This window comes from Hordeum vulgare, chromosome 2H, assembly GCF_904849725.1.
Source record: "Hordeum vulgare subsp. vulgare chromosome 2H, MorexV3_pseudomolecules_assembly, whole genome shotgun sequence".
Lineage (NCBI taxonomy): Eukaryota > Viridiplantae > Streptophyta > Magnoliopsida > Poales > Poaceae > Hordeum > Hordeum vulgare.
In genome coordinates, this window is record NC_058519.1 from 161441542 (window position 1) to 161468926 (window position 27385).

A 27385-nucleotide genomic window follows, 5' to 3' on the forward strand; every position below is an offset into this window, starting at 1 on the left:
TAAAACAATTTAGGACTTAGTTGGAAAAGAAAAGATGCGTTTGTCACCTCGGAATCAGTGGACTGCATGCTATTTGTTTTCTCCACTTCATATGTGTTGGCTATTCCATTAGATTCTGCCAGCCTTTCCCCTATAGTTTTTGTCCCTTTGGTGTCATCATCTTGAGCTAATTCATCATCTTGAGCTGGCTGCAGTTGTTCACTTGTTTCATGGAAGGCTAATTCCTCGTTCCGAGTTGGCTGCATCTCTTCACTTGTTTCGTTAAAATTTAATTCCTGAGAGCAACATTACAAAGAATAATTTGTATGCAGGATATAATATAATTAGAATTAAAACAATTTAGGACTTAGTTGGAAAAGAAAAGATGCGTCTGTCACCTCGGAATTAGTGGGTTGTGTTCTCTCCTTTTTCTCCACTTCATCTTTGTCGGCTATTCCATTAGATTCTGCGTCCTTGGCTCCCTTGCCGATGCTTTCCTGAAAACCCAAGCTTATCTTCTTATGTTCATCCTTGCCTTGTAGATCTGGAATCGTGAATAGGATGTAACTACAGAGAGACATCATTACCACGATGATAGCAGATTGAACCGCATAGGCCACCGAGGATTGTGCCTGATACATGTAGGACGATGGTTCACCACAGACAGATGTATACAGCAAGCTGGAGGCCGGTGCGGTGGAGGGGTGTGAGGATGTGGCGGCGAGATCAGGAGAGAGGATGAAGGAGAGGTGGAAGAAAACCCTAGGGTGGAAAAACGGTCGCTTATTAGGCTCCTGATCGAGAGATCGTAAGTTATAGGTACTGTCCCTCCCGGAAATCATGGGAAGGACTTCCATAACGTGAGGATGAAAGGGAATCATGATCTTTATCTCAGGCCCCATGCTTTTATTTTTATTTATCTCAGACCCCCCCCTTTTTTTATACCCCACGCACCCAAAATTAATGGAGTTATTTTCGTAATACATTGTATACAGTAATACTGGGTTTTGCACAGCTTGGACAAGCAGATCTGATGGTGCTTTTTGCACAGCTTGGCTTTTAGTTGTTGTTGCGCCTTCGTGGTTGTCCGGATGCTTGAATAATGTAGTCTGGAGTTCCTAAATAGATAGTTCATGCCTTAATTTCATGGAGTTCTGGTCCTCTGTTTCTTTTCGGAAACAAATAGCTCGAGTCTTAGTTTCTTCATATCTGGTATCGAGATAAAATATTTGGTTGTATACTATTATAACCAATATATTTGTTCTATAAGCCATGCTCAGTTGCTCACCTGTTTGCGTCTCAAAAAGAATTTTCTATAAATACCTGTGCATTCATAAGATGTGTCTATACTATATACTTAATTATTTCACTTGTTAGTTAGCTCTTCTGTTAAATTCTGGTGGTGGCTCCACCGTTTGGCTCTTCTTTTGGATTTTGATCCCACTGATTGGCTATTGTTTTCTTGGCTCGTCGTTGTTGCTTTCCTTGCCCTATCCCTGCGTATGAGCTCGCCGCCGCCATCCGGCTGAAGCAGCTCTGTCGCGCGGCCGACGCCGACCTCTCCGTCTGCGTCCTCGAGAAGGGAGCCGAAGTCGGTGCGCGGCCTTGCACACAGAATCCTGTTTTCGCCGTTGTGTTGTAGACTTGTAGTACTACCACAACACTTGCGACGGCATTGATCGCCCTCTTAGTAATTTGGGCCTTTGTTTTTGTTTGCTCTACAGGTGCTCATGTACTGTCAGGGAATGTGTTCGAGCCCCGTGCGTTGGATGAGCTCATCCCGGAGTGGAGGCAAGAGGATGTATGCCCTTCTGTACTCTGCATTCGATATGTTATGTGTTTTTGTGGCTCACTCTGATTTTCTAGTGCAATAATGCTTGTTTGTTGTTGATTTACTGAACACATGCCTTTGATTCAGCCACCTCCTTCGACATAGGCATAGTGTTGTCTGTATGACTTTAATGTTGCCGACATGTCTTTTTTTATCCTTTTTCTTGTCATACTGTTGGTGTTTGGTTGTGTGCATCTTAGCTATATTTTGAGTAAATAAAAGCGCCCTTTATGAAAAAAGGGGAGATTCAGCTGAACATACGATATTAAAGATATTATTTTGTGGGAGGTTGTTGTGATATCTTCAAATAGAACAAATGCAAGTTTTGTGTTCCTAAAATCATTCTTGTTATGAGTGCTCTATGGAAAACTGAGAGTGGGATGTACCAAGTAAATTGGATACTCATTTTGATGTGACTGTGATATGTTCAACAGGCCCCAATCAGAGTCCATGTCTCATCTGACAAGTTCTAGATGTTAACAAAGAACAAGGCATGGACACTTCCATCTCCTTTTGATAACAAAGGGAACTATGTAATAAGGTGCTGATATTTTCTTTTTATTATTCGCTTGATGCTTGTATAGTTATATATTCCTCTTATTTCAGAGAATCTGTGTGTGTTAACATACTTGCTTTTGTTCAGCTTGAGCCAATTGGTAAGATGGATGTCTGTAAAGGCTGAAGAATTAGGTGTTGAAGTGTATCCAGGGTTTGTTGCGAGTGAGGTACCATTCTTTTTTACCCTTTTTCAGTTGAGGAACTCTTTCGTGGGAGGACTAATATTTGCCTCAATTCTGCTCTGACAGATCATTTATGATGAAAATCAAATAGTCACAGGCGTTGCAACCAATGATGTTGGTATTGCTAAAGATGGTAGTAAACGGGAAACTTTTCAACCGGGTTTGGAACTAAGAGGCGAGTAACCTTCTTCACTTGGTGGTTCACATAAAAATACATGTTAATAATATGTTGCATATTTTCCTTCTGAATTGTTTTAGAGGTAGACAATACTTATTTCTTTGATTTGTTCTTTTCTCAAAGATTGATATACTTTCTTTGATTTGTTCTTTTCTCAAAGATTGATATACTTTTTTGCACTGTTTTTCAGCTGATGGAGGTTATCTTCTCGCTGTTGAAGCATCTCTCTGTCACATTTCATTCTAATGTTTCTTTGATTTTGTGTCTACTAAAATCAAGGTGAGTTTCTTACTCCTATTTCTTATATTCCTGGTCATGTGTTAAATAAAAATTTGCATTGAGAAGTAATCATAACATATGTCCCAAATTCGTGTCTACTAAAATCAAGGTAATTCCAACCATCTTAAATCTGCAATATTTCATTATTTGTCACAGTGATCCCATCCAGCTTAAATTTTGCTGGTATAGGGATCTTTAGGTCTGCAATTGACCAAATAAATGGAAATTTGTATGTTCCCCAAATGATGATACAAGTAATCATAACATAAGGTGAGATGTGAACGCCTTTTCATTTTAGGACAGTTCATATGTGAACGCCTTTTCATTTTAGGATAGTTCCCCACCTGCACGGTGAGGCCCTCCAGTATTGACCAGCCGAGAAACTAAAAATGTCCAAAAAATGCACTGCATGTTGTGTGAAAGAAAACCAGATCAGAATAGTTATAGGTACAAAAGCAAAGGTGCAAACAAAACACGAAAGATTGCACATACATCACCCCTCTAAAACATCTTTGTAGACAATGTTTTTGGTGCTTGTCCCAGCTTTATCAATCTCCTTCTTAGGCTTGGCTAAAATCCGCGTCGTATTTCTTGACACACCCCTTGACAATGCAACATATAGTTGGCCGTGTGAGAAAACAGGTTCTGGAAGGTAAATACCAACATTTGGAATGGTTTGACCCTGTGCCTTGTTAATGGTCATCGCAAAACTCAGGCGGATGGGGAACTGTTTTGTCTTAAGCTTGAAGGGAAGTGAGGTGTCCTTCGAGGGCGACATAGGGATCCTAGGTATGAACACCCTCTTTCCAGCATGCTCGCCACCAACAATCTCTGCATCGATTGCATTATCCCGGAAGGCCCTGATCATAAGCCGTGTTCCATTACATAGCCCATTATGAGGGTCGAGGTTCCGTAGCAAGATGACCGGGCAGTTGATTTTTACCTTCAAGACATGCGGGGGCAACCCATTTGGTGTGATCGAGTTTAGAAAGTCAATCGTGTAATTGTTCTGGAAATCATCCTCGATAGAGTCAAAGCTATGGTAAACCTTTTCTTCCCCCGGAAACCTCGAGATCATCTTGTCATTCAGGTCATCCACATGCTCGTTTTTTGTTGAGAGAATTGCACGTGTGCTCATGTACTCTCTCAACGTAGCATTGGTGTGCAGGGATGGGAAGACATCTTCAATAATCTTGTTAACTTGTTTTTCATCCTCGGTATAAGTTATCACAATGTCTTCAAGGAGACACACATAGTCGTCACCATTTTTTTTCCGTTCCATTGCCTATCCTTAGGAGGTATTCAGAGAACCAAGGGTCTGTCTGTGCCCGCATATTGCGCGTGAGGCGTATCTTGCAGATCTTCTCCCACAGATAGGATATCAACAATGTAGCATCAGTGATTTGTGCTCTTGTCCCTCGGGTCACAACGGGAGGACCTGCCTGAAATCCCCACCAAAGACGACAACCTTTCCGCCAAACGGTAAAGCACATTCCATTATATCCTGTAGTGATCTATCGAGTGTCTCTACTGCTTGACGCTTTGTCATAGCAACTTCATCCCAAATTAGCAAGGAGGCCTGTTTAAGCAACTCTGCCGTACCACTCTGCTTTGTGAAACTACACATGCTGTTGTGAGTGAGCTTGATTGGAATTTTGAATCTAGAGTGTGCAGTCCGGCCTCGAGGCATTATCGACGCTGCGATACCTGATGTAGCAGTTGCGATCGCTATTAGACCCATTGAACGGACCTTTGCAAGCAATGCCTTGTATAGGTAGGTCTTCCCAGTGCCTCCTGGACCATCAACAAAGAATATCTGCCTTTTTTGGTTCGTCACATGATCCATTATGTCATTGAAACCAGCCAGTTGCTCAGTGTTCAAACGGCTGAATATGTCTAGATGTTCTTGGTCCACTTTGACTTGTCTCTCCTCTGTTACCTCTTTATACTCAACATCATAATTACCATATATGTCAACCAGAACCGGAAGTCCATAGCTTTTAATATCCTTTCCCATGGATTGCAATAGATCCCTGATATCCCTAAGGACCATCTGCTCAAGTGCTACCTCATTCGACTGAGTACGACGATAATCTTCACACATTGATGCTAGATGTTTGTCCCACAACTGACGGATTTGTGTTGCCTCACAGAATACTAGTATAGTCGCAAACAAACGTCTAAGAGCACAAGGCATTTGAAATGTTGCTGCCTCCGTCATGCAATCATCAAGTGTCCTGTCGTGCTCAATGAGGCCTAAGTGCTCACACGCCTCTCTGAAGGACCCACATAGCTTGCCATTTACTGCTTTCAAATCATCAAATGAAGTGGCACCTCTGAGATGACTTAGGAGCACACGCAAGTAGTACCTCTCTCCTTCAGCAGGGTGTGCATGCACCAGCCTTCCAATCTGTGATTTCTTATTTTTTCTCGTCTGCCACTTCTTACCACCGGCTATCCACCTATAATGTTCTGGGAACTCTCTATACAACAATTTCCGTGCGTGCAGATACTTCTGGTTCATCTCAAAGTACTCGGTAAGCATGGATTTGGAAGAAGATGGCCGAGCAACAACATCTTCCAGATTATCATGTGCCTTAAATGCGACTGTATGAATGTTTGGCAAATGAAGCTGGAGCTGCAATACAGATGGACTGACACCAAACATTTTGAAGCCGAAAATCCTGTAAATAGCTTCGGGAGGAGATATATATCGTGCATCCCTATATTGCCGAATTTTATTGATGATTCCCCCATCATTGATAATATCCTGCTCAAACGCAAAAGACGCCTTATCATGCCCTTTGTAGATGTACTTGAACAAGTACTTGACTGGCTTGATGCTCGAGCATGCTTCGACATTAATGTGACAATTGTATGTCATCAGCAGAAAGGGGTTGTAAGGGACCACCCATCTATTGTCCAATTCTGCTCCTCTGATCCTAACTCGCACCCCATCATCCCTCCTTCTATAGATGGAATATGAGTCTTTCCCTTGTAATGTAGCATCACAAAAATCTCGCGGGTAATGAAACCGACACTGTCCATCTATCATGCAGGGGCAACTTTTCTTGAGTGCACCACATGGTCCGTGCAACATGTGTTTGACTACCAGATCATGGAGAACATGATATTTCTTTTTGTCGGGTATCTCTGCAGATATCACCCCATCATAATCATCCGGGGTCCTTATCTTGCTTTTTGCTTTCATGATCAGAAGTATATGCTCATGAGGGAGACCTCTTTTCTGAAACTCAGTGACATGTACATAAGCCGCGACTTCTCCAAAATGCTTACCCTTAGTCAGTAAGTCCATCATACTTCGTTGTTTAGCTCTGTATACTCTTGCGACAAGGTCTGGACGGTCTTGTGGCAGCTGTCCAGGCAACAATTCCTGAGTTATCTCTTCCCAGTAGGGATTGCATGTCATCGTGATAAAATAATCCGGTTTACCCCATCGCTGAACTATTGCCATCGCATACAGGAACATGCGCTGCATGTCACGATCACCACCAGGAAATGTACGTGGAAGCACGATTCGCTTTCCAATCCGGTCACCGCGTGACTCGCCAGCGATGATGGTGTCAACAAGACCCTATAATAAATTAATATTTGGCGCCAATTAGTATACATGGTCCAAGCAAAGAGTGTGGCATCTATAATGTAATTTTTAGGCATAAACACAAGTACATTACCTGGTAGAGGTCAGCGCGTATAACCTTTTGATTCACTGGCTTTGAGTACCAGTCAAGCCTCATTGTCTCAATCTTGATGTACATGTCAACAGCCCACTGTTGGAAAAGGCTCCCCCCAAACAAGATGATATTAAGAAGCTTCTTCCGGACCTGCAGCTTGAAGCAATAATACTCCCTCGCGCTAACAAATTTCCTTGAGTTTGTGGCATTCATCTCATTGTCACCAAAATCCTCAACCGGGTTATCCTCGTTGTCATCTAAAAATTGTTTAACATCATTAAATTTGGTATAACAGAATCATAAGAATATAGAAACAACAATCTGGTCACATACCTGCAGGTAAATCAGTGGCCTCTTCATCCTGGTGTGCGGTATGACCAACTTGTTCTGTTATATTGTCATTATCGTCTGAAAGATGGATTAGTGAGTAAGGCTGACTTTTACTAAAATGGAAAAACCAATAATGAACATTATACCTGAAGGAAAAACACAGGCTTGGTTCTCTTGACGTGTAGAATAATCCACTGAATCCTGGTTTGTGTCAGCGACCGACCCAATATACGGCATCTCACGATTCCAACCAATCTCCCCATGTGGGAAGAATAGTAGATATGACAATGGGTCGTAGCACCCATAGTATGCTCTAATATACAGGGGACGGTCTCCTTTGGCATACACGATAACACTTCTATCGAAAGTTTTTTGTGGGTCGCTCCCTTCAACCCAGATTGCTGCTACCTGAGAGGTAGTTGGCGCATTGTACCTTCTTTGATCAAGGTTGATATCTGTATTTAATGAGATTCTGTATTCATCTAGATTCGGAACAGTACCAAGGCTTTTTAAAACTTGAGCATAAGGGTTGTGCTCTAGTATTTTCAGAATCTTTCGGATGAGATCTAACCTAAGATTCGGAGACCTCTTAACCCTGTGAAACAAGTTTTCATCTGTATCATAAATATATAGCTGCAAATGTCGAGGGCCATTATCAAAAGACAATAGATCGTCAAGAGCGTGGTACAATCCCCCACATGCACGAAATGTATATACACCGGTTCCTGCTGCGGTGCTGACTCGACGATCAAGTGTGACTCCAAGACTTGTGAAAGAGAAATGAGAGTTGAAATACCGTATATTTTCTCTAAAATATTTAGCATCCTCATCATCCTGACTTGTAAACAACCTTTTCAAATCTTCAGGAACATCTGGAGTAAATATATCCACTTTCCCCTTTCTGCAACAAAACGCAGGCCCCTCGTATTGAATCCTCAAAGCTCCACAGTGGCGGCAATCACTAACTTTCCTAAGCACATGGTGCTTTTTGGGCAGGTTCATGTAAACCCTGTCATAAATATCAGTACTGGGAGTCGCATGACCATCCTGTTGATCCACTCGGTAGGATTCAAAAGCAACTTCTGGATAAGATTAGACACTTGCATTAATCAAACTGCATGTAGAAACCATAGTATCATATGTTATAGTTTACTGATAACTCATGATAGCAACAATATACCTCGTTCCGCGAAGATCCTAGCTTCTTCATCATGGTTAACGTATGTAGTTTCTATCTGGTTCCTATCTCCATCGCATTCTAGTACCGAAGATATGAATAATTCATTAAGGGTCAGAAATCATGTTAAGTTCATGTTCAACAACAATGAGGAGATGAAACACAAAAGGACATAATGCACACCATCAATGTTGACGGTGTGGACATCGGGCTCCAGTATTCCGTATGCATGTTCTTCATGGTCGTTGCCTGAAAACATTTTGTGTCCCAATGAGTAAGTACCTTTGGTTGTAACCCTTTGTCATGTACCAGTTTTAGAAAAAAACGCACACCACCTTGATTATGAGTGGTTTGCCCTGCAGCTGGTGTAGGCTGCATCACTGGACCATTATCATCAGAATGCGCTATACCTGAAACTATAGGAGAGGGCCAAATTAAAGAAGAAAGTCAAAACTCATAATTTAGCACCATTAATAAGTCACAGAAGTAACCTCTTTTTTTAAAAGAATCTTCTTGGATACGTAGGTTGAGTTGTGGGTTCTCTACCACTTCCATTTGTGTGACTCTTACTTGTCCAGACTTTCGTTGAATCTGGTATGCATCATTTCTGTGCAACCAATCGGATTCGTCGCCATCATAAATATTCTCGTTTTCGTCTAGAAGCTCTGTGGAATTTGGTACTGCACCACCCGCACATGTTATGTTAGCCAGTTGTGTGACTGCTGATTGTCCGGTAGCCATGACTTGTGTTACAAGGTTACTGCCATCAAGGACGACAACATTATGCTTTTTCTGGTCACGGGCCTGTCGCTGTCGCTTTAATATTTCCTCTCTATTCTGTGCATACCGCTCACGTTCAATGCGGTTCTTAATATCACTACGGTCTGAATAGACAAAGAATAGATCGTTAAATAACAATACGTATGGGCCTTATATCATTTAGTTGATGGTCATTACCTTGTGATATAGTCAGCTGTGCGTTTGCCGCACTGATCTCGGCAGCGGCAATCTTCTTCTGTTTATAGGCCTCACGTCGTCTCTTATTAATCTCATCCCTATTTTGTGCATACCGCTCTCTATCCCTCTGCCTTTTTACTTCTTTAGGGTATGTAATAAATGAGACAATTTAGCAGTCGAGCAACAAAGCAAAAATATACTGATTAGGTACTGATCATCACCCAACGATTGGGAGTTGCTTATATCCTGGAAGGGGGTGCGCGTCTTGTTGGGAGTGGTTGGTGTCATACGAACTCCGCCAACTCTGTTAATGTGAAAAATGTCATCATACCATTGTACAGGAAGGTATAGAGTTTCATGTTCAACTACATCCTACTATTTACCATCAAAGTTTTCTTGTTCTGCGTATGGAACCATTTGAATTCAGTTTTCATTAATTATTTAGAATAATGGATCATGATGTAGTTGTTATGATAATTTGCAGAAAGACAACCAGATCAATCAAAGCAATAGATGGATCAGAACGCAGAGAGAAGGCAACACCTTATACGGCGTATAGCTTGTCATCGCGGCCGTGGACGGTGCCTCGGCGGCTGCAGCTCTATTGGTGAAGACCTCGTCGTCGCGGCCGTTGGCGGATGCGTCAACGTTTGCAGCTCTGTTGGTGAAGAGCTCGTCGTAGCGGCCGTTGGTGGATGCGTCGACGACTGCGTCTGGACGGCGACGACGACGCACGAACTGCTAGACGTATGGACGGCAACGTTGAACGGGGCAGGTTGATATGATTTCCCTTATTTGTTGTTTGTTTCCGTATAAGGTGCTGGACATGAATTTAGCTATTTTGTTTAGCACTTTCCCTAATTTAGCACTTCCCCTAATTTGACGTGAACGTGAACGGGGGAGATTTTTTTGTTGCACGTCAACTGGCAGAGTTTTCGTCCGTGCAACTAATATGGTAGACGTACATTTAAGGTGGGCCTGGTACAATTTTGATGGTTAGATATAATTAGAAGATCTGATCGTAAGGTTATAATTCCTCTACGGGAAATTGTGTAGGTTTGATTGGGGTGACGCAGCGATGAATACGTTGGACTGTTTATTAGTGGTATAGATAACATGTCGAGTCACCGACCTGTGGGACCTAAAGTCCAGTAGCGCTAGCACAAACAAGTGTGAGCCACTAGCCCCACTACTACCCCCAATCGCCGTCGTCCCGCTCTCTCCGATCCTCCGCCGCCCGGCCGTAGTCTTCGTCCGGCCACATGTGGGAGCGCGGCAGGCCGCCCCGTAAGCAGCGACCGGCGCCTCTGATCTTGCCGGCGTCGGCGCTGGTGTCGCCCCCGCCCCCTCGATTCGTCTTCCCCAGATCCCTCTTCGCACTCGCCGCCCGCGCCATGCCGTCGCGCCGCCCCTCCCCTGTCATCCTCCTCCTCCTCGCGCTCGCGCTCGCGCTACTCTTCCTTCTCCTGTCCCCCTCTGGCCCCTCCGCCTCCCGCCTTTCCCACCCCTTCGTCTCCACCTCTCCTTCCTCTTCCGCCTCCTCCCCTCCCTCCCCCGTCAAGATCTACATGTACGACCTGCCGTCCAAGTTCACCTACGGCGTCGTCCGCAGCTACATGTCCGCGAGGGGCCCCTCGGGTTCGTCGGATGCGGCCGCGGTGCTGGCAGACGAGGAGCTGCGGTATCCGGGGCACCAGCACTCGGCGGAGTGGTGGCTCTTCAAGGACCTCCGTCAACGGGGACCACGTGATCGCCCCGTGGCCCGCGTGGATGACCCGGTCGAGGCCGACCTCTTCTACGTGCCCTTCTTCTCGTCCCTCAGCCTCGTCGTCAACCCCATCCGCCCCCCGGCGGCCGCCAATGCCTCCGAGGCGGCGGCCACGGTGGGGCCTTCGTATAGCGACGAGGCCATGCAGGACGAGCTGGTGGAGTGGCTGGAGCGGCAGTCGTACTGGCGGCGGTACCGGGGAAGGGACCACGTGTTCATCTGCCAGGATCCCAACGCGCTCTACCGGGTGGTGGACCGGATCAGCAATGCCGTACTCCTCGTCTCTGACTTCGGCCGCTTGCGTGGTGATCAGGCCTCTCTCGTCAAGGATGTCATCCTGCCTTACTCCCACCGCATCAACCCCTTCAAGGGCGATGTCAATGTTGACAGCAGGCCTGCATTGCTGTTTTTCATGGGCAACCGGTACCGAAAGGAGGTGAGCTCCGGAATCCGAAACAAATATTACACTTTTTTTCTAGAGATTGATGTGTCATAAACTCATAATGACACTTGATAAGCTATGATTAGATCTTTCAGAGCACTCAGTGTTAAATTCTTGTCGAAGAAGTTATAAAAATGGATTCAGGTGAAACGAAAGTTAGGATATGAATATATGATTACCTTGAATTTTGTTTGCTTAGATGACTGAGATTACTTCGTGTAAATAAGGAATGACTGTCCAGGCACCGATATCATAGGGTAATTCAACCAGGAGTCTAGGACACCATTTTGTATTCAAGGGGCAACACATACAGTCTCCTGAAGTGACTATTGATATTAGGCAATTAGTTACGCATTTAAAGGCATGTTGGCTACACAAATTGCTGAGAATTGATATATTATTAAGTAGTAGTCTTTTACTATTGCAAAGCACAATCTTTTCAAAATCACAAACTTGTATACTTCTTAATCTACCTACTTAATACTCCCTCTGTCAGAAAATACTTGTCAGAGAAATGGATGTATCTAGAAGTATTTTAATTCTAGATACATCCATTTTAATTCATTTCCGCGACAAGTAATTAGGGATGGATGGAGTATTTATTGCAGAGAAAAATGCTTCCACAGTTTTGCAAACCCTTCTTCTACCTTACCCCCTTCTCTTTCATTCATCATCTGTGTGTCTGCTGTCTAGTGTCTACATGCATCGAAATTTTAAGCTGCATTCAGTTTTGCTTGTTTCCAGTGGCAACTGTTACATCTAATGTCGGATACTTAACTTTGCATAATAAATAATTTGGTCAGGGAACAAGACTAAAGGTAACAAATGCACCATCTGAGCATAGGAAACAACAGTCGGTGGGGATAGGTAGCAGAAACCATTCTTGAGACCCCACGCTGTGCCATAAGTGACCATAATATAATGTGCTGTTTTTTGGAAGATCTCTAGAAACTACATTTTTCAAAATCATGCAGATACCAGTGTACTCCCTACGTTAACAAATATAAGATGTTGTAACTTTTTTATGAATCGGATTCGGATGTACACAGACACATTTTAATATGTTTGTTCACTTATTTGAGTCTGTATGTAGTCCATATGGAAATATCCAAACATCTTATGTTTATGAATGGAGGGAGTAATTTTTTAAGCATCCCTCTATTGATTTTTTTTACACTTGTGGGTTCTTACTGTAATCTCAAATGTTGCTCCTCAAGTCTTGATTAGTTTTTATATTATTTCACATTTACCTATTAAGTTATATAGTTCCCAGACCTTATTTAAGGGATGGGATTGTGTGCACTCATCCTTCATCATTTTGTCAGACTTTATTACCATCAATACATCCTTATTTGTTACTACTTTATAGCCATAGAGATTATAATCAATGCTATCTTTCTTTCGCTAATTATCTCAGTTTATGCAATAGAATTACTTACGTTACAGTTGATCATTCTTAATAATGTAGGGCGGGAAGATCCGTGATACACTTTTTCAAGTTCTTGAAAATGAGGGAGATGTAATCATAAAACATGGAGCCCAATCAAGGGTGAGTCGGCGTATGGCTACGCAAGGAATGCACTCATCTAAGTTCTGCCTGCATCCTGCTGGAGATACTCCCTCGGCGTGCAGATTGTTTGATGCACTTGTCAGTTTATGCGTTCCTGTTATAGTTAGCGATCACATTGAGTTACCATTCGAAGATGTTATAGACTACAGTAATATATCAATTTTTGTTGACACAAGCAAGGCCATACAGCCTGGATTCTTAACTTCAATGCTTCGGAAAGTCAGTTCAGAGCGGATTCTGGAGTATCAAAGAGAAATACAAAGGGTCAGTACTCCATCTTTTTTAGTTGATGCTGCCATATGCATCTTAGTTCATCTTATCCTGTATGTACTTTCAGTTAATAGGAACCATTTTCATTCTTTCAGTTAATAGGAACCAATTTCGTACATATATCTGTAACAAAGTGTGTTTGATCCAGGAATTATATAGATTTTTTTACAGTGGCAGGATCCCCTAAACAGTTATCTTTTCTACAGAGTACATTGTGTATATACACCCAGAACAGCATAGTGAGATAGCAACATATTTTTCATGGCATAATGAATTTTGTGGCGACTGACCCCCTTCATAACTTTATAGCGCTTATGGCGTATGGCAAGGTGACTTCATAGACAACCTAACTCTGTGTGATAGCAAATTAAATCACTTCACAGAAAAGACCTAACTTTGCATGACAAGTTGATAACAAATTAAGTAACTAAACAGAGTATATGCACTGCACTAGCCACTGCGCACAAATATACTAGCCCTGCGTGTGGATTGCAAGCTTGAGATATGCACTGCACTAGCCACTGCCCACAAATAGACTAGCCCTGCATGTGGATTGCAAGCTTGAGATATGCACTGCACTAGCACTACATGTGTACGTATATACTAGTGCACAGCATGTACATAACAGAACAGAGGAGCTTTGAAGACAAAGAAACAGAGCACATCGCAGCATAGGGGAAAAAGAGAGACGGGGAGGGAGAGGAGAGGTGGAGGAGGGGAGGGGTAGCTTAACCCGCCGGAGGTGGTGGTGAAGCTGGCTTGCGATGACATGTGCCGTACCTACATTGATCTGTGGATGAGAGCGGCGGGATGTGGCGCCGAAACTCGCCTCCTACCTGCAGCTGGGTGGATAGGAGGCAACGGATGGGAAAGACACACCTCCGACCTGGAGTTGAGTGGAGCTGGATGGGGCATGGCTGGAAGAGGCCTGTGCGTATGAAATTGAGCATGGTGATACCAACCTCACCATTTGGGTGCGAACAGGACGCCATGCCTATGGCGGACGCCACATGCAACCTCTGTTGCGAGGGCCGAAGCCTTGGGCTCGGAGGGCGCCACGTTGTAATATCGTCACCATAACAACGAGATGGGGACGCCATAAAAACTAGGGATAACAAAATGCTGACATTCAAGATCAGTTGGTTTCACATCACCAAAACAAGAGATGCAAGGAACCCTACATATCGGTAAATCTTCCAGGACTTGATAATGGGTCTGTCAGAATAGTCACTTCTTCATTTGGACAAGTTCACTTAACGTAAAACCACTGTAAAGTCCTATAATTACCATATTGAAATGTATTAGAAGCTGAATACCGGAACTAAACTTGTTTGATTTAGTGATTTACTGTTGAGAAGCTGGTTATATCTTTTACATTTACTAGCATGGGACGGGACACTTGGTTTCTTGTTGCATTTTTGCTAGGAAAGATCACCATTTCTTCCTTCCTGTCATTTAGTACTAACCACTTCATGGATGGGCAGTGGTTTGGAATTGCTTGGCAAACTAAGTTGGTATGTACGCACGATTAATTTCCATCGTTTATGCTCTTCATTTATGGCAGCGTATATAGTTTTGGCAACAAAACTGCCGAACTGTTAGGTTATGTAAGATCAACTGCTACATCGTTGGAAATGTTCAATCTGATCTGGTATGCAATGACATGTGAAATGTCATCTTATTTGCAAGAAACTCAAGGAATTGCATGAAGTTTCAGTTTCAGAGGAGTGTAATGCATATCCATACACATTTGACAGTTTAGCTAGTAGTTTATTTGCTGAACCTTGGATATTTGTTGCAGGTAAAACATTACTTTGAGTATGAAGATCCGAATGGGCCAGTGAATCAAATATGGCGCCAAGTTTCCATGAAAGCACCACTGATCAAGCTGTTGATTAACCGGAACAAACGCCTAGTTGAAAGAGGCACTAATGAAACTGATTGCTCGTGCATCTGTTCAACACCGAGCGAGATATCTACTGCCAGCTAAGATGGTTTTTGCGGCCTCAAGGAAACTTTTGTGCCTACATTGCCTGAATTTTGGATGTTGCAGCGCTATATACATATATATGGACAGCAAGGCTTCCTTTTCAGTTCCTGATTGTACATATCCTGCTAACGCCCTTCAGTTCTTCAGTAGATATTACAGTTGAGTCAGCATTGAAGAACGCCGTTTTGATTGGTGTTTTATATTTGTTTGTTTTGTGCGGTTAGCTTGTCAGGATGTCATGTTGAATCAGACTGTCTTATTCACAACATTGATTACAGCGTTACTTACGGAGACATCCAAGTTGGAATAGGAATGATCTAACTCTAGGGAAGCAATCTCGAGATATTGATTATCGTATCTGAAGTCTGAGCAATGTAGTTTTTTTTTTCTCTTCTGAACCCTCCTCTGAAGAATCAAGTATGGGAAACGTTTAACTTCAGCCGGATGAAAAGCACAAAAAGGGTGGCTCTAAATCTTGCAGAGGGGAGGCGTAAATGGTTCCATGATGGATGATTCTTTGCTTTTTTAGTTGCATATGTGGGTTGGTCATGTGTGTGGTTTTCATCAATATGTTTTCTCGAGTTGTATTGAGTCGATTGGTTTTCTTTTTTGATGCTGTTTCCTCGAGTTGTATTGAGTCGATTAGTTTTCTTTTCCGATACTGGGACATGTAGGTTGTGGGTTGCAGTAGTAGTGTGTTGGGTGCTTCGGTCCGTGGCTCTTGGGTGTAGTTCACATGTGGATGGGGTCGTGCTTTTGAAGTTCACATGTGGATGGGGTCGTGCTTTTGAGCATGGTTATGACAGTTTTCGTCCGGTTTTTCATAAATTAACTGAACATCTCTTTTCTTCTTAATTGATAAATGAGGTAAAACTTTTGCCTCTATTTAAAAAAAATCTCTTTCGTAATCTGCGCTCTCTTCGGTCATCACGTGCCCCTCCACCTTATCTTCTCCACGGGGCCATGCTCCACCCGTTTCTTCTTCTTTTCCCCCTTTTATTTCATCACGCAACGTAAAGGCAAGCACCACAACCTGCAATTTCATCACGCAATGTAAAGGCAAGCACCACAACCCGCAACGAAGGAAGAGACGATCGTTGGCTTTGCCTTGATTCATCCCATGCCACGGGCTGCAGTAGAGCGCCTCGGGACTGCACTGAAGCGTCGCCGGAGCGCACTGCCGCACATCCTGTGCTGCATGGCACCTTCGGTCATGGCCGTCACGTGTTGTGTCGCAACATCCGTCATCGCCCGCGCTGCATCACGTCACCCCCACCTCTCTCTCGCGTCCTTCGTTGTAGCTTGAGTCATGGCCGTCGTGCTGCATCACAGCCCCGCCTTGGGCGTCGAGTGTTGTCTCGCAGCACCAGTCATCGTAGATGCGGCGTCGTAGCATCCGCCCTCATCGTCGGCGTTGCATAGCAGCTTCGCCCATGGCCGCCGCCGATGCTGCATCGCAGCATCCCCCACACGCATCACAACTTCTATCATGGTCGCCGCGTGTTGCGAAGCATCTCTTGTGGCCGCATGTGCTGGGATGCAGCCCTTGCCGACGCTGCAATAGAGCTGCTGGTGTTTCAATGGAACATCATCAGGCCCGCCGACATTATGATGAAGCCTCATCGCCACCGGTGTTCCAATGAAGCATCGTCGTGTCGCGGGGGTTCTTCAATGGAGGAAGACGCGGGGGCCTTCGTTGTTGGATGCATGAGATCGAATGGCTATGCGCACTAGATCAAACGACTAACCAGGCGGTTGATCTTTTTCTAAGATCAACCAACTGATTTGTAGCAGCCCCCACCAAGTATTGGTAATTGCATTGTACACTGAAGTACCTTCTACACCCAATTCTCAGAGGATGTAGATTGGAACATCTATTTTGGAAGGATTATAGTTAGTCATGTCGAGAAAGAAATAGCCCCATTCTGCTGTTTTTCACATGGTTCAGAGCTATTGCATTTATTTTTAATGGTGAAAGGCAGCAAAAGGTGCCAAATTCATTAAGCTCAAAAGTATAGATGCGCACTAGATCGTGTTGTTCGTCTGCTAAAGCTTTTCTAATGTCAAGTATCATTTCCTTAGACCATGAGATTGTGAAACTCCCTAATACCGTAGGAATGCTTTGGGTGCACGAAACGTCACAACATAACTGGGTGGCTATAAAGGTGTACTACGGGTATCTCCGAAAGTGTCTGTTGGGTTGGCACGAATCAAGACTGGGATTTGTCACTCTGTATGACGGAAAGATCTCAGGGCCCACTCGGTAGAACATCATCATCATGAGCTCAATGTGACTAAGGAGTTAGCCACATGATGATGTGCTACTGAACGAGTAAAGAGACTTGGCGCTAACGAGATTGAACAAGGTATGGGGACACCGACGATCGAATCTCGGGCAAGTTATATACTGGTAGACAAAGGGAATTGTATACGGGATCGAGTGAATCCTTGACATTGTGGTTCATCCAATGAGATCATCGTGGAACATGTGGGAGCCAACATGGATATCCAGACCCCGTTGTTGGTTATTGACCGGAGAGGTGTCTCGGTCATCTCTACATGCTTCCCGAACCCGTAGGGTCTACACACTTAAGGTTCAATGACGCTAGGGTTATATGGGAATAGTGTACGTGATTACCGAAGGTTGTTTGGAGTCCCGGATGAGATCTTGGATGTCATGAGGAGCTCCAGAATGGTCCGGAGCTAAAGATTGATATATAGGAAGTCATGTTTTGGTCACCGGAAAAGTTTCGGACTCAACGGTAGTGTACCGGGGGGAGGGTAGCAGAGGACCCCCGGGAGGGGTGTGACGACCAAAGGACTTCATGGGCTGTTAGAGGAGGTGGACCAGCCCTTATTGGGCTGGCCAAGGCTTTCCCTAAAGGCCCATGTGGCTAGGGATAAAGGGATAAGGCAAAAAGGAGATTTAAAGGAAGGGATCCACCTCCCTTGTGGGAGGTGGACTCCTCCCCTAGCTCGGTCGAACCTCTCCTCCTTGGAGGGGCCAAGGCATCCCTCCCTCTCCCTCCTCATATATATACTTGAGGTTTTGGGATTTTTGAGACACAATTGATCTCTTCCACGGTGCAGCCGTACCTCTCTCTTCTTCCTCCTCCGCAGCGCTTGGCGAAGCCCTGCCGGAGAACCACATAGCTCTACCGCCACCACGCCGTCGTGTTGCGGGATCTCTCCCTCAACCTATCATCCATCCTTGCCAGTTCAAGGCATTGGAGACATCATCGGGCTGCACGTGTGTTGAACATGGAGGTGCCTCTGTTCGGCACATAGATCGGAATCCACCGTGATCTGAATCGATGCGAGTACGGCTTCATCAACCGCGTTCATAGCAACGCTTCCGCTTAGCGATCTTCAAAGGTATGAAGATGCTCTACCCCATCACTCATTGCTGGTTTCTTCATAGATAGATCCTTGCATGGCGCAGGATTTTTTTTGAAATTACTACGTTCCCCAACAGGGAGGCCTTGTTGGACTTGTTTTACCTTTTATGAAACATCTTGTGCATCGGGATTTCGGTGATGCTTTGGCTATCTCAGAGTTGAGGTTTCCCACTAAGGAATCCGACGAAGTCACGAGTTTCATGATCGAGTCTTTCTATGCAGCTTGTGGTAATTTATGATGGACTAGTTGGAGCACCCCTGCAGGGTTAAATCTTTCAGAAAGTCTTGCCCGCGGTTCTGTGGCAACGTGGAAAGTTTGTTTAACATCCGGTTCTAGATAACTTGAAGTAAACTTAATTAATAACTAGCCAACTGTGTGGGTAACCATGACTGTCTATTTCGTGAGCTCCTTCTCCGATCGAGGACACGGTGGGGTTATGTCTAACGTAAGTAGGTGTTCAGGATCATTCACTTGATGATTATTAGTTCACTACCGATATGCGTAAATCATCCCCCTCTTATTCTCGTACTCGTAAGTTAGCCACCTCAAATATGCTTAGTCGCTTGTTGCAGCCTCACCACTTCCCCATACCTCACCCATAAGCTTTGCTAGTCTTGATGCCTTTGGAAATGAGATTGCTGAGTCCGAGTGGCTCATAAATTACTTCAATGCCAGTTGGAGGTACAGGTAAAGTGATATTAAGACGTGAGCGCGATGATTGTTCATTTGGAGTTTCTTCGTCTTCGTCGTCGATCTAGGATGGGTTCCGTGCCGGCAGCCTGGGATAGCAAGGGTGGACGTCATTCTTTTATCATTTGTTTTCGTTCATAGTCGGACCCTGCTCTTCTACCTGATGATTGTATGTATTGTATTTATGTGACTCTGATGTAGCTTGTGGCGAGTGTAAGCCAATTCCATATACTCATCTTTTCAGTACATGTACTTGTAATTATATCCATTCTTGCAAAACGATGAGATGCGCCTCTATCCCTGTCGAGGCCCTCGTGCCAAAATAAGGATATGATCGCATCTTGGGTGTTACACACTAGTCATCGCCTTCAGCTGCCTCGTGGTGACGGCTGGAAACCGCCGCATGCTCGCTCCGACGCTGGGAGCGTCGGACACCACTCCCCTCAGCCTTCGGGCCGGGGCCGTGAGGAGAGGAAGACTATTGAGCCTGCCGGTGGCTGCTGGGAATCTGGTAGCCCTCGAGTTTGAAACCAGGCGACACTGAGAAGTTGTGGCTCAGGTCAAGACGACCTTGTTGCTTATTCGCCGAAGCGAGGAGGTCCCGAACGTGTATCTCCTGCCTCGCGCGCTCCTCGCCCTCTAGGGTGGTAATCTCTTCAAGGGCCACCTGTGCGGCCCGCATGTTGGCCTCTATACAAACTACTCCAAAATCTCCCTCTCCTAAAACTGCCAAGTTTGTTTATGTTCCTAAAAATAAAGGAGAATCCTCTAAGAAAGGAGATGGAGATCTTAAGATGATAAGTGTTCACCCTAGCTTCGATACCGTTAAGGAATCTATTGTTGGAAATATGCCCTAGAGGCAATAATAAATTAGTTATTATTATATTTCTTAGTTCATGATAATCGTTTATTATCCATGCTATAATTGTATTGATTGGAAACACAATACTTGTGTGGATACATAGACAAAACACTGTCCCTAGTAAGCCTCTAGTTGACTAGCTCGTTGATCAAAGATGGTCAAGGTTTCCTGGCCATAGGCAAGTGTTGTCACTTGATAACGGGATCACATCATTAGGAGAATCATGTGATGGACTAGACCCAAACTAATAGACGTAGCATGTTGATCGTGTCATTTTGTTGCTACTGTTTTCTGCGTGTCAAGTATTTGTTCCTATGACCATGAGATCATATAACTCACGGACACCGGAGGAATGCTTTGTGTGTATCAAACGTCGCAACGTAACTGGGTGACTATAAAGATGCTCTACAGGTATCTCCGAAGGTGTTCGTTGAGTTAGTATAGATCGAGACTGGGATTTGTCACTCCGTGTGACGGAGAGGTATCTCGGGGCCCACTCGGTAATACAACATCACACACAAGCCTTGCAAGCAATGTAACTTAATGTAAGTTGCGGGATCTTGTATTACGGAACGAGTAAAGAGACTTGCCGGTAAACGAGATTGAAATAGGTATGCGGATACTAACGATCGAATCTCGGGCAAGTAACATACCGAAGGACAAAGGGAATGACGTACGGGATTATATGAATCCTTGGCACTGAGGTTCAAACGATAAGATCTTCGTAGAATATGTAGGATCCAATATGGGCATCCAGGTCCCGCTATTGGATATTGACCGAGGAGTCTCTCGGGTCATGTCTACATAGTTCTCGAACCCGCAGGGTCTGCACACTTAAGGTTCGACGTTGTTTTATGCGTATTTGAGTTATATGGTTGGTTACCGAATATTGTTCGGAGTCCCGGATGAGATCACGGACGTCACGAGGGTTTCCGGAATGGTCCGGAAACGAAGATTGATATATAGGATGACCTCATTTGGTTACCGGAAGGTTTTCGTGCATTACCGGAAAAGTTTCGGGCTCATCGGTAGTGTACCGGGAGTGCCGGGAGGGGTGCCGGGGACCATCGGGAGGGGTGTCACGCCCCAAGGGGTCTCATGGGCTATGGGAAGAGATAACCCAGCCCCTAGTGGGCTGGAATAAGTTCCCACTAAGGCCCATAAGGTTTGAGAAGGAAAAAACACAAGGTGGAAAGAGTTTCCAAGTGGGAAGGTGGAATCCTACTCCAAGTAGGATTGGAGTAGGACTCCTCCACCTCCAATTTCGGCCAAACCTTTAGGTTTTGAGGCTGACTCCTCCCCTCCCTCCCACCTATATATACGGAGGTTTTAGGGCTGATTTGAGACGACTTTTCCACGGCAGCCCGACCACATACCTCCACGGTTTTTCCTCTAGATCGCGTTTCTGCGGAGCTCGGGCGGAGCCCTGCTGAGACAAGGTCATCACCAACCTCCGGAGCGCCGTCACGCTGCCGGAGAACTCTTCTACCTCTCCGTCTCTCTTGCTGGATCAAGAAGGCCGAGATCATCGTCGAGCTGTACGTGTGCTGAACGCGGAGGTGCCGTCCGTTCGGTACTAGATCGTGGGACTGATCGCGGGATTGTTCGCGGGGGGGATCGAGGGACGTGAGGACATTCCACTACATCAACCGCGTTCACTAACGCTTCTGCTGTACGATCTACAAGGGTACGTAGATCACTCATCCCCTCTCGTAGATGGACATCACCATGATAGGTCTTCGTGCGCGTAGGAAATTTTTTGTTTCCCATGCGACGTTCCCCAACAGTGGTATCAGAGCTAGGTTCATGCGTAGATGTCTTCTCGAGTAGAACACAAAAGTTTTTGTGAGCGGTGATGTGCGTTTTGCTGCCCTCCTTAGTCTTTTCTTGATTCCGCGGTATTGTTGGATTGAAGCGGCTTGGGCCGACATTACTCGTACGCTTACGAGAGACTGGTTTCATCGCTACGAGTAACCCCGTTGCTCAAAGATGACTGGCAAGTGTCGGTTTCTCCAACTTTAGTTGAATCGGATTTGACCGAGGAGGTCCTTGGATGAGGTTAAATAGCAACTCATATATCTCCGTTGTGGTGTTTGCGTAAGTAAGATGCGATCCTACTAGATACCCATGGTCACCACGTAAAACATGCAACAACAAAATTAGAGGACGTCTAACTTGTTTTTGCAGGGTATGCTTGTGATGTGATATGGCCAACGATGTGATGTGATATATTGGATGTATGAGATGATCATGTTGTAATAGATAATATCGACTTGCACGTCGATGGTACGGCAACCGGCAGGAGCCATAGGGTTGTCTTTATAACTAACGTTTGTGCTTGCAGATGCGTTTACTATTTTGCTAGGACGTAGCTTTAGTAGTAATAGCATGAGTAGCACGACAACCCCGATGGCGACACGTTGATGGAGATCATGATGATGGAGATCATGGTGTGACGCCAGTGACAAGAAGATCGTGCCGGTGCTTTGGTGATGGAGATCAAGAAGCACGTGATGATGGCCATATCATGTCACTTATAAATTGCATGTGATGTTAATCCTTTTATGCACCTTATTTTGCTTAGAACGACGGTAGCATTATGAGGTGATCTCTCACTAAAATTTTAAGATGAAATTGTGTTCTCCCCGACTGTGCACCGTTGCTACAGTTCGTCGTTTCGAGACACCACGTGATGATCGGGTGTGATAGACTCAACGTTCACATACAACGGGTGCAAAACAGTTGCGCACAGCGGAACACTCGGGTTAAGCTTGACGAGCCTAGCATGTGCAGACATGGCCTCGGAACACATGAGACCGAAAGGTCGAGCATGAATCGTATAGTTGATATGATTAGCATAGAGATGCTTACCACTGAAACTATTCTCGACTCACGTGATGATCGGACTTGAGATAGTGGATTTGGATCATGTACCACTCAAATGACTAGAGAGATGTACTTTTTGAGTGGGAGTTCTTAAGTAATATGATTAATTGAACTAATTGTCATGAACATAGTCTAATGGTCTTTGCGAATTACGATGTAGCTTGCGCTATAGCTCTACTGTTTTATATGTTCCTAGAGAAAATTTAGTTGAAAGTTGATAGTAGCAAACTTTGCAGACTGAGTTTGTAAAACCGAGGATTGTCCTCGTTGTTGCACAGAAGGCTTATGTCCTTAATGCACCACTCGGTGTGCTGCACCTCGAGCGTCGTCTGTGGATGCTGTGAACATCCGACATACACGTTTCTGATGACTACACGATAGTTCAGTACAAAAATACTTAATGGCTTAGAAGCAAGGCGCCGAAAACGTTGTAAACGTCACGGAACATAAGTGATGTTCTAAAGAGATGAAATTGGGATTTCATGCTTGTGCCCTTGTTAAGAGGTACGAGACCTCCGAAAAGATTCTTTGTCCACAAAACACAGGAGAAAAGGCTCAATCATTGAGCATGTGCTCAGATTGTCTGAGTACGACAATCGCTTGAATCAAGTGGGAGTTAATCTTCCAGATGAGATAGTGATAGTTCTCCAAAGTCACTGCCACCAAGCTGTGAGAGCTTCGTGATGAACTATAACATATCATGGATACATACAATGATCCTTGAGCGATTCGCGATGTTTGACACTGCGAAAGTAGAAATCAAGAAGGAGCGTCAATAGTTGATGGTTTGTAAAACCACTAAGTTTCAAGAAAGGCAAGGGCTAGAAGGGATACTTCGTGAAACGGCAAAACAGTTGCTGCACTAATGAAGAGACCCAAGATTAAACCCAAACCCGAGACTAAGTGCTTCTATAATGAGGGGAACAATCACTGAGGCGGAGCAACTCAAGATACTTGGTAGATAAGAAGGCTGGCAAAAGTCGAAAGAAGTGTATTTGATATACATGATGTTGATGTGTACTTTACTAGTACTCCTAGTAGCACGAGGGTATTGGATACCGGTTCGGTTGCTAAGTGATTAGTGACGCGAAATGAAAGTTACGGCATAAACGGAGACTAGCTAAAGGCGAGGTGACGATACGTGTTGGAAGTGTTTCCAAGATTGATATGATCAAACGTCGCATGCTCCCTCTACCATCGGGATTGGTGTTAAACCTAAATAATTGTTATTTGGTGCTTGCGTTAAGCATGAACATGATTGTATCGTATTTATTGCAATACGATTATTCATTTAAAGAGAATAATGGTTACTCTATTTTCTTGAATAATCACCTTCAATGGTTTATTGAATCTCGATCGTAGTGTTACACATGTTCATGATATTGGTGCCAAAAGATACGAGTTGATGATGATAGTACCACTTACTTGTGGCACTGCCGCTTGAGTCATGTTAGTATAAATTGCATGAAGAGGCTCCATGTTGATGGATCTTTGTACTCACCTGATTTCGAATCACTAGTGACATGCGAATCATACCACATGAGCAAGGCCTTGTTTTCATTGAGATGAAATAAGATAGTAACTTGTTGGAAGTGATACATTTTGATGTATGCAGTCCAATGGGTGCTGAGGCACGCAGTGGATATCATTATGTTCTTACTTCACTGACGATTTGAGTAGATACAGGAGTATTTACTTAATGAATCACAAGTCTAAAATGTTGAAAAGTTCAATTCCGTTTTAGAGTGAAGTTCGTCGTAACAAGAGGATAAACTGTCTACGATATGATCATGGAAATAAATATCTGAGTTACGAGTTTTGGTACACAGTTAAGACAATGTGGAAATTGTTTCGCAGTTCATGCCACCTGGAACATCATAGTGTGATGATGTGTCTGAACGTCATAGCCACGCACTATTTGGTATGGTGCATACTATGATGTCTCTTATCGAATTACCACTATCATTTATGGGTTATGCATTAGAGACAACCGCACTCACTTTAAATAGGGCACCGCGTATTTCCGTTGAGATGACACAGTATAGACTGTAGAGAAATCTAAACTGTTGTTTCTTGAAAGTTTGGGGTTTCGACACTTATGTGAAAAAGTTTCAGTCTGATAAGCTCGAACCCAAAGCGGATAAATGCATCTTCATAGGATATCCAAAACAGTTGGGTACATCTCCTATCTCAGATCCGGAAGCAAAGTGTTTGTTTCTAGAAACGGATCCTTTCTCGAGGAAAGGTTTCTCTCGAAAGAATTGAGTGGGAGGGTAGTAGAACTTGATGAGGTTATTGAACCATCACTTCAACCAGTGTGTAGCAGGGTGCAGGAAGTTGTTCATGTGGCGCCTACACCAATTGAAGTGGAAGCTGATGATGATGATCATTGAGCTTCGAATCAAGTTACTACAAACCTCGTAGGTCGACAAGGTCGCGTACTGCTGCAGAGTAGTATGGTAACCCTGTCTTGGAGGTCATGTTGTTGAGCAACAGTGAACCTACGAGTTATGGAGAAAGCGATGGTGGGCCCAGATTCCGACAAATGGCTGGAAGCCATGAAATCCGAGAGAGGATCCATGTGTGAAAACAAAGTGTAGACTTTGGTAGAACTACTTGATGGTCATAGGACTATTGAGTAAAAATGGATCTTTAAAAGAAGACAGACGATGATGGTGATAAGTCACTATTAAGAAACGCTCGACTTGTCGCAAAGATGTTTTCGATAAGATCAAACAGTTGACTATGATGAGACTTTCTCACTCGTAGCGATGCTAAAAGTTTGTTAGAATTATGTTAGTTGTTGATGCATTATTTATGAAATATTGCACGTAGGATGTCAAAACATTGTTTTCTCGACGGTTTCCTTGAGCAAACATTGTATGTGATACAACCAGAAGGTTTTGTCGATCCTAAAGATACTAGCAAGTATGCAAGCTCCAGTAATCCTTCAATGGACTGGTGCAAGCATCTCGGAGTTGGAATATACACTTTGATGAGATGATCAAAGATTTTGGGTTTGTACAAGGTTTATGAGAAACTTGTATTTCCAAAGAAGTGAGTGGGAGCACTATAGAATTTCTGATAGGTATATGTGGTTGACATATTGTGGATCAGAAGTAATGTAGAATTTCTGTAAAGCATACAAGGTTGTTTGAAAGAAGTTTTCAAAGGAGTACCTGGATTACGCTACTTGAACGTTGAGCATCAAAGATCTATGGAGATAGATCGAAAGCGCTTAATAGAAGTTTCAGCAAGATGCATGCCTTGACAAGTTTTTGAAAGAGTTCAAAATAGACCAGCAAAGAAGGAGTTCTTGGTTGCGTTGTGAGGTGTGAATTTGAGTAAGACTCAAAACCCGACCACGGCAGAATAAAGAGAATAGAGGAAGGTCGTCTTCTATGCCTTAGCCGTAGAATCTAAAGTATGCCATGCTGTGTACCGCACCTGAAGTGTGCCTTGACTCAAAGTATGTTGAGAGGTACAGAGAGTGATCCATGATTGAATCACTAGCAGCGGTCGAAATTTATCCTTAGTAACTAATGGACTAAGGAATTTTTCTCGATTATGGAGGTGGTTAAAGAGTTTGTCGTAAAGGGTTACGTCAATGCAAGCTTTGACACTAATCCAGATAACTATGAGTAGTGAAACGGATTCGTATAGTAGAGTAGATATTTGGAGCATTTCCGAATAGCACGTAGTAGCAGCATCTATAAGATGACATAAAGATTTGTAAAGAACGCACGAATCTGAAAGTTTCAGAACCGTTGACTAAAACCTCTCTCACGAGCAAGACGTGATCAGACCCCATAACTATATGGGTGTTGGATTCGTTGGAATCACATGGTGATGTGAACTAGATTATTGACTCTAGTGCAAGTGGGAGACTGTTGGAAATATGCCCTAGAGGCAATAATAAATTAGTTATTATTATATTTCTTAGTTCATGATAATTTTTTATTATCCATGCTATAATTGTATTGATTGGAAACACAATACTTGTGTGGATACATAGACAAAACACTGTCCCTAGTAAGCCTCTAGTTGACTAGCTCGTTGATCAAAGATGGTCAAGGTTTCCTGGCCATAGGCAAGTGTTGTCACTTGATAACGGGATCACATCATTAGGAGAATCATGTGATGGACTAGACCCAAACTAATAGACGTAGCATGTTGATCGTGTCATTTTGTTGCTACTGTTTTCTGCGTGTCAAGTATTTGTTCCTATGACCATGAGATCATATAACTCACGGACACCGGAGGAATGCTTTGTGTGTATCAAACGTCGCAACGTGACTGGGTGACTATAAAGATGCTCTACAGGTATCTCCGAAGGTGTTCG

At 44.0% G+C, this 27385-nt stretch overlaps 1 protein-coding gene and 1 pseudogene across 1 annotated transcript; both read left to right on the forward strand.

The window, feature by feature from the left end:
• Window positions 1-628: 628 nt before the first annotated feature.
• LOC123425980 lies at window positions 629-3378 on the forward strand (annotated as a pseudogene).
• Window positions 3379-10314: 6936 nt separating this feature from the next.
• Window positions 10315-15563, forward strand: LOC123425666 (probable arabinosyltransferase ARAD1). The gene is made up of 3 exons (XM_045109367.1): window positions 10315-11370; window positions 12845-13210; window positions 15018-15563. The coding sequence occupies exons 1-3, from the start codon at window positions 10429-10431 to the stop codon at window positions 15204-15206; spliced, it is 1497 nt and encodes a 498-aa protein (XP_044965302.1). The 5' UTR covers window positions 10315-10428; the 3' UTR covers window positions 15207-15563.
• The last annotated feature ends 11822 nt before the right edge of the window (window positions 15564-27385 follow it).